The following is an 11,922-nucleotide window of genomic DNA, read 5'->3' on the forward strand; positions in this document are numbered from 1 at the left end:
TCGTCTAATGGGATCCCATGGGGACTAATGGGTTTAGGAAAGAAAGAAACGAGACATGTGAGATATTTGTGGATACTCARTCCAGAGATGATGACAACAGTTAAACAACATAATGAATAAAGAAAAAAAAATCATAAATCTGAGTTTCCTTTTTGCCAGGCCTCTTCTCCAAGCTTTGGGTGCTGACATTCTAGCCTGTGCTGGCTCAGACAGCCTCCAGTCTGGAGATCTGATTGAGCCTTCATTCTCTTCCTCACTCCGTCAGTCATATTTCCCTCMTAATTAAAACTGTATCAGCACTGCAGATCTGCCAACACAGGAAAAAAAATAATCTCAATCTCATACAAAYCCATTAATGGAACTATGGTAAATCATCAGAATATCATAAAGTAGAGAAATCTCTTTTTTATTTTTTTTAACTAAATTTCTAAATGTCTGTTTTCCTGTGCAACATCTGCTAAGGGAACAAATGGAGGCTACTGTCAGAGAAAAGTCTAATCAGCAATCACTGTCAGACTAGCACCACCCGAAGGTCTCCTCCAAGCCTTCCCTTCATGGCCAGGGATTGCAGCTTAATGAGAAGCAGCTGTGAACCTTCCACCCCTCAGCAGCAGAGAGGCTGCAGCTGTGTGGGGCCTGACCAGGACCTATATATCCCCTTCCAGGCCCACTGTGTGTGAGCTTGGTGGTGGCAGTGGGGAGGATGTGGCTGGTCTGGGAGCAGCACTGCCCAGGCACCTCCAGGATGTGGTGAGTGGAGTTGCTGTTGGGCCCCTAGCTCCTTTCCTCCCTGCTTGCTCATTTGGTTCCYTTTTCTTTGCAGGCTGCTGCTCCTGTTTGGATTTTTGCTGCCCYTAGCCACTTGTGCTGGTGGCTTAGGGGATCAGGACTTCTTGGGTAATGAGACCTCTCTGGGCTGATAKGGGTTGAGGTGGAGGTTTGAGGGACCCTTGTGGCCCCTCTGTTGTGGGCATGGAGAAGGGATGGCTCCCTGGGGGGCTGGCAGGAKGTGCGATGGCAAAGTTGACTGGTCTTCCTTCTGCAGAGAGTGTGACTTGTCAMAGGGACAGGATGGAGGTTGAGTTTTCCAGAGAGCTGGGCAACTACTCCTGGCAAGGGTCTGTAGTAGGTATGTGCTGGCCTGATGTAGTCTCCCTGAGCTGTAGCCTGCTGGTAGCTGTTACCTGTCTGCAGTGCTAATGACTTTTCTCTCTCTAGATGCAAGTGATGAGGCAATAACATCCTGTGACTACTTTGTGGACTATGAGGAGCTGTTGCTCAGTGCCTACTTTGTGAATTGCACTAGCCTTGAGGTAAAGTTAAGAACTGTTAGTTTATAACCTATGCATATCTTGGGGAGATGGAAAAGCTTCAGGAGTCACATAGTGGTATTTTAATGTTACCTTTGCATACCTCTGATATTAGTTATTRGCTCAGTTCCTGAGAAAGCAGTAATTAGGCAAATCCAAACTACACTTCTCAAAGCAGAGTCTTTACGGGCATCCATTGCTTCTAAGCTGTATAGAAAGTGCCCTTAAACTCTGGATTTTGGCCTTTCTTGTGAAGGAACAAGAACAACAGCCAGTTCCCTGGCTCATCAGTTGGGCAGTCCTTAATGATTTCCCTGAAAGTCCTACAGTGCTCTCAGTACTTTCTATTCCTCAGYCTAAGCTGTGGCTCCATGCTTTCCTAGGAGATCCCTTTTTTCTCACAAAGGTTTTCTTTTGCCCTTGCATTCRGGGTGAGTAACTAATTCTGCTCTGAAGTTCAATTTCAAAGGCTTTGTTCTCATGCTGCAATACAAGTTCTGCCTCTTTCTGATATCTTCTGTTGCCTATAGCATGGCCAGCACCAGCTGAGACTGAAGCTGATTGTGAATGACACAACAGGAGGGGAGAGGAACATCACCTCCATTGCTCGCTGCAGTGTTGTTCATGCCAATGAAGTCATCCCTCCTTTCTTTACTGGTGCAACAAACTGTACAAAGGACTTCATGGCAGTAAGTGGGGAAAATGCTGTAGGTGATGCTGTTTCCCAGAACCATGACTGGGATCTACAGAAAGCTGGAGGGGGAAAAAAGGTCCCTGGCCAGCATCAGGGAGGTCTGTTGGCTGCAAATCTGTCTTGGCATGTCCCTTAGCTCTTTGAAGAGCTAGTTTGCAGATCACCATTAGTGATGCACATGGTCTGGCTTCAGCTCCTGTTGTGGGGAAAACTGGGATGGTGTTGTCTGCCTCTTTGTTGGCAGCAATACTGCTTTGGAAAGTTAAAGCAAGGACTTCAGTTAAAAGGTRGAAATGCTTGTGGTCTGTTACTGTGGTCTGACCCTGTGCTCTATTTCAGGTTACTTTCCCAAGACTCATTCCAAGCTTCAGTGATGAACATGTGGTATGTGCTTTCTGACTTCCCATAGCTGGAGACTGGAGCTCCAAGGCCTGAAATCTCTAGGCTGGAGCAGTCCCTCTTCTGGGATATCAACCCCTCTTTGTTGGGAAGCCTAGTTCCCTGTTATCCTTAAATGGATCTTGAATGTAAAATTGGTGGCATCCCTGAAGAGTGAAGAACTACATAATGTCTCGTGCTTTCTGATGACAAGCCTTTTCCTTTGCAGGTTCCAGTAACTCCAATGACTTGGACTCTGTCCATTGATGATGGAATCAAGATTCATCAGCTGAGTCTTGGACAAGCCATGCAGCAAGGCTATAGCTTTCTAGCTGATGGACACAACTTAGTCTTTCAAGTGGCCTTTGGTGCAACTGGAGTTGTATCCTACAAGGTAAGGACATGCAGGGCAGACAGTGCTGCYTCCTCAGAGTCCAGATGTTGCTTTCATACAGGCCTGGGGGAAGAACTTAGATACTAGTTCTACCCATAGTATGCATCTGATTCATTGCCTTACCTAGCTAGTGCATGCAAAGCTGTATCAGTTTGTGCAGTTGTCATTAGACAACCTAACATTATAAAATGGAGAAAGATCAGTATGCATTTTGGTAGTGCTGCTGGTTGGTTTTACTCCAGAAGAACATCTCCTGTCCTACAAGGAACTGACCTGCAATCTCATGAGCAGATCTGTCCTAAAAGGATGTTGAGTTGAGAGGAAAATTACTGCTGCAACCTTCAACAGCACTAGCCACATTTATAATGTAGCTCTGGTATTGYTCTTGTGATGGATTCTAAGATGCATTATGCACCCTTAAAGGATTTCCACCTATTTCTGCAGCAAAATGGCCAGGTACTTTATACTGTAGCACTCAAGCTCACATATGGACCTCCTGAACGAAGACTGACAGTGGAGTCGAGAATGCTTTGTGCACCAGGTAATGTGTGGAAGAGTGACCTATTTATCATCTGGAGGTAGTGATGCAATATAACAAAGGTGTTGTTGCAGGTCCAGCAGTCTGTAATGCAACACACATGACTGTTACCATCCCAGCCTTCCCAGGGACTCTTATGGCTGTGGGTATAGAGGATAGGACCATTCCTATTGACCAGCTCCAGGAAAATGGTATTGCTGTGGACACAAAGAGAGGAATCAGAATGGACATTATTAGAGGAGTCCTGAAGTCCAGGGTGAGTTCATATGGGTTCATGTAGTCTTAAAGCCAAGAGTTTTCTTGGTATGGCCAATCCTGGTACTTGCTAGAAGCTAGTTTTGAGTTTGATCAAATTGCTATCGGGGAACCACATTCCTGAAGGGACTTGTGATCAAGATGTAAGCTGATTTTAGCACATAAACATCACTTAGAGGTAACTAGAGCCTCATGCTTCTTAGCATGAATAACTGAAGGTAAAAATGTTTATCTTGAAATGTGCTGGTATTTTATATGTTGAGAGCCATAGGGAAGTAACCTCATTAGTAGAATGTGAGGCTGTCTTAACCTGTGGCTTCTAGCACATGTGCAGCAGAGATCTTGCAGCTCAAAGAGTAACTCTTTCAGCTACAYGGAGAGAGCTGCTCAGGACTCCAGGCCTACATGTCCTCTCTGAAACTGGCTTTTCACTTCCATGGGGAGACTGTGGCAATGGTGATGCACCCGGAGTGCCCTTGTGACCAGCGCACACCAATAGGTAGGTAACTAAACTACAGGAAATGCTACAATATGTAACTTGTTCTTGGATTAGTTGTTCAATAGCCTTTCTAGGTTATCTAGCCAGCCAGAGTGAATAACTCTGGGAATAGCTGGGTGCCCCAGACGGGATGTCATGTCTCATGTAAACCTCTCTTCCAGCTGCTGTGTGCACTCAGGATGGGTACATGGATTTTGAAGTTCTTGCTGACAGTACCAAACCACCATTAAACTTGGATACACTTAGGCTCAGAGATCCTTCATGCAAGCCAGTGTTTAAGTCATCCCTGAATGATAGGGTTTGGTTTCATGTCCCACTGAATGGATGTGGGACCAGGTATTGGGTAAGTGCTTAGGCAAGGTTGCTGGGGAGGGGTCCATGAACTGGGGATGCACTTCCTAATGCTGTTTATCTTCCCTATCAGTTTGATGGGGAGAGAATCATCTATGAGAATGAGGTGAGGGCACTCTGGGCAGACCTTCCACTGCGCAGGATCTCAAGGGACAGTGAACTAAGGTGTGTCTAAACTTGCACAGGACTAGATACTATCCAAGGAGTTCTGTATATCTGGATGTGAGACCTATCTGCTCCTTTCTTGTTCTAGGCTAACAGTACTGTGCTCCTTCAGCAATGGTGATGCTTCTCTGACTATCAAGGTAGACAGTCTTCCTTCTTTAGCTGCTTCAATGAACCAAGGTCCTCTCTCCTTAGTTCTTCTGAGCTATCCAGGTAAGATGGCCTCTGGATTGGGTGTCTGGGGAGTAATGGAAGCTTGTAGTGAAGAGGAGGGTTCATATGTRATGCACTGTCTTGGTGCATAGGGTGTGTATGTGTGTGCATATGTGTGTGGTTTTTTTAAGGGTTTGATATTTTGGTGAGGCTGATGTGCYTCTAATTGAGGAAGAAGTCTTTACCTAGTGCTATTGCATTGTTTCTTGGGATGAACTGCAGCTGATGAGCTGACTCCTCTGAAGAGACTTTTGGTCGTAGAGTTCAAGGAACTTGTTGCATGCTGGTTTACCTAATGTGGCTTTGGCTCTTCCAGAGGACTCATACAGACATCCCTACCGTGATGACCAATATCCAATAGTCAGGTACCTGCGGCAGCCCATCTTCTTGGAAGTCCAAGTTCTGAACCGCAATGATCCTAACCTTCAGCTGGTGTTGGATGACTGTTGGGCAACAGCATCAAAAGAACCAAACTCTCTTCCTCAGTGGAATATTGTTGTGGATGGGTGAGTAATCTGCTAGATGGGTGTGAATGAAATTCACTATTGGCAGTAGTGAGTGGGAGTGTATCCCTAGCTGTTCCTTTCTCTACTCTTTAGGAGCAGCCCTGAGGAACAGRGGTTTTAGCTAGGGGCTGTCTTCTAGTCACTTCATAGATGCTGCCCTACTGTTTTGGAACTTGCAGGAGAATGGCAGGAGCTCTGCCTTGAACTTTGCCCTTTTGGGAACCTCTGCCCAGCCCCTCTGACTTCCTCTACTTCTCTGCTAGGTGTGAGTATGAACTGGATAGCTACAAGACTGTGTTTCATCCTGTGGGGCATGGCGTCAGTTACGCAAACTATCGCCAGAGACTGGAAGTGAAGACCTTCGCCTTTATGTCTGGTGATAAAGCCCTCCCTGGTCTAGTAGGTTACACTTATTTCTATTTAGAGCAGTAAGTCTGAGTAGTTATTGTATCCAAAAGCATGTGACTTGCTCTGTTCTAGGTGTATTTTCACTGCAGTGTCCTGATCTGTAACCGCTTTCAACCAGACTCCCCTCTATGCTCAACAAGATGCCCCAAGCCATCTAGGAGCAAGCGAGGTAATGTCCCAGCAGGTATTTGTGGTGGGGGAAGGAAGAGGAGGAAAAATGGGGAGAYAGGGAAAATGAGCTGCCCCAAGGTACTTGCCTCTTCCACATTTTCCACACTACTATTGCAGAGAGTGGGAAGCCAGCCATGAACTCTGTGGTGAGCTTACAGGGTCCTATCCTCCTTGTGCCAGAAGGATGGTCTGCAGAGCAAGGTACTAAAACTGGGCGGCTGATGCCAGTTGCTTAGCTTAAGGGCAGGAACTCCTCACTGAACCTGCCTTTCTGCTTGCTTTGCAGGGAGCACTCTCCTTGGCCAGGAGGTTTGGGCCAATGTGACACTGACTGTTGTCTGCATTCTCTCTCTGATAGCCATAGTGCTACTCTTTTTGGCTTTCCTTAAATGCCTAAAGAGGAGGGCATCTATGATGCATGTGGTATATTAATGTACTTTTTWATGAATAAACTCATTATAAATGACTGAGGAATGTGGCTGGAGAATTGCTTGTAGCTGTATGGTGTTCAAGGCTGTTTACCACAGATCTTGGTGCCTCATGGGGTTTTGGTCACCTGAGACTAAAGTCTCAGCTGAGGCCCTAAAGCCTTACTTGGGTCTTAGGCCTCTAAATGTACAGTTGCAAAGGTTTTGTTGTGATAACTTCTGGATCTCTTATTTTGAAATCTCATTGCCATATTGCATTTCTGATAACTGTCCAAAAAAGTTGTAGAATTCAAGTGYAGAGTAGAGATGAATGCTGCTTTTGCACTAACTCAGGGTCACCTGGAGGCTGTTACACCATGTTGCTTTCATAGATAACATCTGACCTCTAGATTCAAGTCCCTGAACCAGGACTGCTGAAAAAGTGAGGAGGTACTAGCTGTACACTCAAACACACAGGGAGGCTGGTGTCTTCTGGCTATGCCTGGTAAGTGCTAGCACAGCTGGTGTGTAGCACCTTTACTTTCCTCAGGCCAGGTACAAGCATCTCCATGTTATTAAAACAAAAAGTGTGTTTTCACAATAGGAAATAAGGGATGTATTTTCAAGGAAACAAAKGAGATAGTAACCCTGTAAGAGTGGGTTATATTGATTTGCTAAATGCAGGCTAGTTTTTTAATGAGGAAAGTCAGTAGGCTCCTACACTGAAATTATTGCTGCYTCAACTTTTGGAAGGTATTTGGGTATGGCCTTTGTAGAAGCAGATCTAGAAAACTCTTATTTGAGGCTAAARTAATAACAATGAGACAACCTGATTAAACAAAAAACACTTTAATAAGCTGGGTACTTAATGCTTGAAAAAAATTTAAACAAAGTACATACAAGAAGCTAAACTGAATACAAGATARGTCTTTTAAAATATCCAAACTACTCTGCCAMAATGCAAGATCTAACTGCCCACCATGGATGGGGATGAGGCAATGAAGAAAATATCCCTTCAGAAAAAGGCACTGTACAAAAAGTATGTAGAAGGTCGTCATGAGTTACATATAACAAAATCCACTTCTTCTGGTATTACAAGGAATTATTGTGGCATATTTACTGCTTTAACAGAACATTAAGGCCTAGGACTACTTTTCAACATTCAAAAGAGACCTGTTCTGTGTTGGTGAGCTTTGACTATTACCATGTACTAAAAAAGTTCAGTGCTGCATACAAATCTTGAAAGATYATCTAAATAGTCAGTAAATGGATTTTGTTATTGACTTGCTATCAGTATATTTCTTTTACCAAATTCTGTGGAACATTTTGCCATAGGCATAGACTTGATATCACAATGCACTGTTTAAGGGTTATTGTTACTCTTACAGTAACAAGAAGCATATTGATTTTCTTCAGTTTTTATAAGCAGTGCACAGAGCTTGAATGCTCAATGAGTAAACAATTACACTGTAAAGGTCAGAAGGGTGATGTTAAGTGCCCATCAAAGAAAAGGGGAGAATTTCCCTTATTCACTCTTTCCATTATTGGCAGAGAGATCCARAATAGAAGGACTCTTGTGCAATGAAGTTCCCAATGCCTCCTGCTTCTTTACCTGACTCCTGTATTTAAAAAAAAAAAAAAAAGAGAGAAAAGAAACTGGTTTTATAAGCTGTTTCTCTGCAGAGTTATCTTATGTGATGTCACTCGGTGTTCTTTGGGATGAATTAAAAGTTAGGGATTTGTGGAACTGCTGGTCTACCAGAGCTTCTCTCAAGACAAAGGAACATAAATCTATTAAATCTTGTTCATTTAACATCAATTTTAAGCAAATGTAACWGCTTTGTAGGCTGGATTGTATATTATATGAAAGAAGTCTGGTATGAGTTGCCRATAACACAGGTGGCAGCAGCACTACCACCAGAAAGAGGTGCAGGGAACACTGAAAGAGATGCAAATACAACATGGTAAAGGCTGAGTGTCTCTTCCTGAAGATATCATGGTCTCTACAGGCACTTTAGACTCCCTTGAACTATGCGAAAGCACTGCTGTCAAGAAGGATCAGTCCTGGAAAAATGTGAGTACTAAGAGCAGGTAGACTGTGGGGCATGTGGGTTTGTTCGTTCTTGGTGGKGTTGGTTGGTTGGTTGTTTTTTAAATCTTGTTCTTCCCTCTACCCCAATGATTACAGTTCTCAACTCTCCCACTAGTAGTCTGAGTGGGCAGTAGGTGGCACTCCAGCMCAGCCTGCTGGGGCCTGAGTTCTGTTCTTGGCAAAGGCAACAGTGACTGGAAGGGGCCTCTAAGCCTSAAGTCCTGGGAGCAGAGAGAGAGGAGTAGTAAACAGCAACTAGTCAGCAGCCTGTTTTCCAAATGAAGCAAGCTTATGCAAAGCAAGCAAGAAAATCTTTTAAAACATAGCTGATAGCTGGAAAGACATGTTAGATTTTGTCTGAACTTGTTTTCCAAAACCTGATTTTTGCCATGGTGTCTCTCAACTACCAATTTACTTATTCTAAAGCTTTAGTTTAGGTCCCCTGCCACTTTCCAAATGCATGTAAGCCAGGATAGTTAGGTACTGCATCACACACAAGGAACTTCAGCGCATAATTTTAATGTCTTTAATATCTGGTCATTTTATTTCTATGTTAGAAATTGTATATTGTAATAATACATAATGATGCTCTAGCATTAAACTTAAGCTATCTCTAAAGTAGTTGTCACTRGTGAACAGTGATTGCTATAACAGTGCAGTTACAGTTTGGAATCATAGAACGGATTAAGATGTTATGACTTACTTCTGAGCATACCAGTAGTTGATCAGGGTTGAAAGAATGACATAACAAGCACTCAGTACTCCAGAAACTCCCAGTGACAGTGCTCCCAGCCCACACAGCACACACAGGAGGGCTATGCCACCTATTGATATTACAACACCTAGTAAGAGAAAATCAGCTTTGTTATTTAGACAGCTTACATACATGTCTGTTAGAAGGATATAGTTTCCTGTATTCAAGCTATTAGGAAAAAGTAACTATTTCAGTCAACTAGCTGACCTGTGTAATTGTCAAGGGCCTCAGTCTGTAGGAAATCCCCAGACAGCACTTAAAAGGAGAAATGATCCTTTTAACACTTTCATTATTTATGTTTTGGGAAAGGAAGCTCTGTCTGAACTAGACCAGTATGTTTTCTTAAACTCCACATGTTACAATACTAAAGGTCTAAAGAGAAGATAGCTACAGCTATCAGAGAAAATACCTCATATTTTCTAAGTAAATCATGTTAAAGCCTTACTACTTCTCTGCCACATAGCCCTCGGAGGTWGAGAAATGGTCAGAGTTGACTTTGCCAGGGCTATAGAGAATATTTGCAAGCAATTGTACTTTGGAATATTTTAATAGCTGACATATTTCATGTAATAATGTAAGAAATTTGTAAGGAATTTCCCATTAAAAAATACTCCACAGGACAGAAATGAAAGCTATGCATGGTTAAAATAACTGATTTAGCTTTATCTAGGTGGCTGATATTAAAGAGAGAAATAGGATTTCCCCTGACTGRGTCACAGTTAATTAGATTACTAGTCTTGTGTTAAGACTCTGACTATTGTTGGAAGCTGATGACTACAATTAACATATTACTAGTTTGCTAAAGACCCTACAAGGAGAGAAAAAAAGAAAAAGGAAAGGATGTCATGCTCTAAAAGAAAAATAAATAATGCATGCATACATTACCTTCCATAATTATCACACCAATACAGGCCATTATGGCTGTTGAAACAACAAAAATCAGAAAAAATGCAATAGGAATAGCAGACACTGCAACAAACATCAGGAGTGATAAGGCAACAAATGGATGGTCATCTAAGTATTGGCCAAAACGAGAGTTCATAAATGCAACAACCTGTTGAAAGAAAAAATATTTTACATTTTATTTTTATCTCTTGTCATAGATAACTCTAAAATCTCAGCTACTTCATTGAAAAGTATAAATACTCTTCTTTCCCTTTAATTAAAACTCTATACTTATGGAAGTAACYATTGCCTCTAAATTTCCCAAGTCTAAGGAGTTATTACAAAGGTAGGTAACTGTGTAGCAAATAAAAATCCTACCTAAATATCCATGTTTATCATCAATCTCCCAGCCCTRTTCTTGCATAAATAACCCTTTGTTTAACTATATAGATTTTAATGAGCTTTCAACAGCTGTTATTTTTGTTCTACAGAACTGCATTTAGAGAACAAAAAATACTGTTACATTTTTAAAAAAAGATGACCTTGTTCTCATGTCTTGCTAGTACCTGCAACCTGCTCCTGTATTGAGTGTAAAGATGCTATAGTCATGGCTGTACCATAGGACATGGTAAGAATTTAACTATAATTTTACAAATAGATGAGAATATCCTTTCTCTAGAGGCAATCATAGTTCTGCTTCTTAAGGGSAGGATTTCCCTTAGGAAAGGGGTTGTAGTTATTTTTATAATAGAGCAGCCATTTCACTAAAATGCCACTGTATTTACCAGTAAAGCCATGTATTTCACTGTAAGCCATCTATTTACCAGTAAAACACAGAAATAGAATTCTATCTTTAACAATTCAGAGGGAGATTTCTTCTCTATCTCAAAATGTTTTGAAATTGTATTTAAACAAATGGGGGTATGATATTTTAAGAGCTATATCTTTATAAACATGTTATATAAAATTTAATCCMGAACTCACATTTGAGTTACTGTGGATGGACTGTACCATGGAGTGCCATTGCTTCTGTAGCTCCTGCATTTCTTTGGACATGTTCTGTAGTCCTTGATGATGATACTCTGGACAGCGAGYCCTCACTCAGCCATGCAACCTTCCTTAATAACAAAGGTAAAATTAGTAGCAGTATTTTGTGAAAAATCTGATGTTTCTCTTACATAAAAACAGAACGTAAATTTCATAGGGTTAAACATGTTAATACACATTTCATAGAGTTCAACAAGATCTACAGTGTTAAAAATGTAAAAGATTAAATTTAATGCAGGAGTTGTGTGTTTGGAAGCTATTCTAAGGCAWTTCCAAAGCCACAACAGCTGTGAGCACCCATAGAGGCTCCCCCTTCTTCCCCTACCACCCCCTATTTAAATGTGAGGGCGCCGTTTCCAGTAAATTACCAGTAACAAGTTGCTTCTCTCTGTTCAGACAATTTATCCGTCTGAGTACTGCAAACTTCAAAGGTGTTCAAACTTACTAGTGTGTGTTTGTGAGCAGCCTGGTGCTTGGGGAACCGAAGTGGGGCCCTGCCCGGCTTCAAGGCGCAACACAAAGCCACGAGCTCTTCCCTCTGTGGCCGAACCCCTTCTTGCTACAAGGCATGGTATGGCCGAGAGCTTGAAAGACACATTTTCCTGCTTGTAAACCTAACCATTTATTGCACAAATATTACTGTTTAATAGCCAGTTTCTAGACCTTATTCACAGAATTATTCACAGAACATTTTTATGCATATTTTTTTCTCTCCTAGTAAAAGCTCGAAGCTCGGCCCGGGGCCGCTGGGCGCTGTGGTTATACGATGCCACCGCCCTTTCCCTCCCCGGCTCTGCAGCCTCCCAGCCGACCGGGAGACCGAAATTTTTACCTCGGCGGCGCCGCTGCGCGCGG

General features: G+C 42.4%; 2 protein-coding genes across 3 annotated transcripts; one reads left to right on the forward strand and one right to left on the reverse strand.

Moving 5' to 3' along the window:
• The first annotated feature begins 687 nt into the window (after nt 1-687).
• ZP2 (zona pellucida glycoprotein 2) lies at nt 688-6,352 on the forward strand. The gene is made up of 18 exons (XM_026053970.1): nt 688-750; nt 824-897; nt 1,046-1,129; nt 1,219-1,313; nt 1,841-1,999; nt 2,344-2,388; nt 2,612-2,776; nt 3,221-3,317; nt 3,389-3,570; nt 3,939-4,068; nt 4,230-4,411; nt 4,493-4,584; nt 4,673-4,797; nt 5,114-5,303; nt 5,567-5,702; nt 5,784-5,880; nt 6,000-6,083; nt 6,169-6,352. Exons 1-18 carry the CDS (start codon nt 704-706, stop codon nt 6,312-6,314), a joined length of 2,130 nt encoding a protein of 709 aa, XP_025909755.1. The 5' UTR covers nt 688-703; the 3' UTR covers nt 6,315-6,352.
• Nucleotides 6,353-7,177: 825 nt separating this feature from the next.
• Nucleotides 7,178-11,915, reverse strand: TMEM159 (transmembrane protein 159). Of its 2 annotated transcripts, none has more exons than XM_026053973.1 (5): nt 11,900-11,915; nt 11,005-11,138; nt 10,021-10,189; nt 9,085-9,205; nt 7,178-7,908 (listed from the first exon to the last, which is right to left on the reverse strand). In XM_026053973.1, exons 2-5 carry the CDS (start codon nt 11,074-11,076, stop codon nt 7,815-7,817), a joined length of 456 nt encoding a protein of 151 aa, XP_025909758.1. In that variant the 5' UTR covers nt 11,077-11,138; nt 11,900-11,915; the 3' UTR covers nt 7,178-7,814. The 2 variants fall into 2 exon arrangements, with proteins under 2 accessions (XP_025909758.1, XP_025909757.1); XM_026053972.1 differs by having other exon boundaries at nt 9,085-9,223.
• Nucleotides 11,916-11,922: the final 7 nt, after the last annotated feature.

This window comes from Nothoprocta perdicaria, unplaced genomic scaffold (genome assembly GCF_003342845.1).
Source record: "Nothoprocta perdicaria isolate Ctin4 unplaced genomic scaffold, notPer1 scaffold_12, whole genome shotgun sequence".
Taxonomy (NCBI): Eukaryota; Metazoa; Chordata; class Aves; order Tinamiformes; family Tinamidae; genus Nothoprocta; species Nothoprocta perdicaria.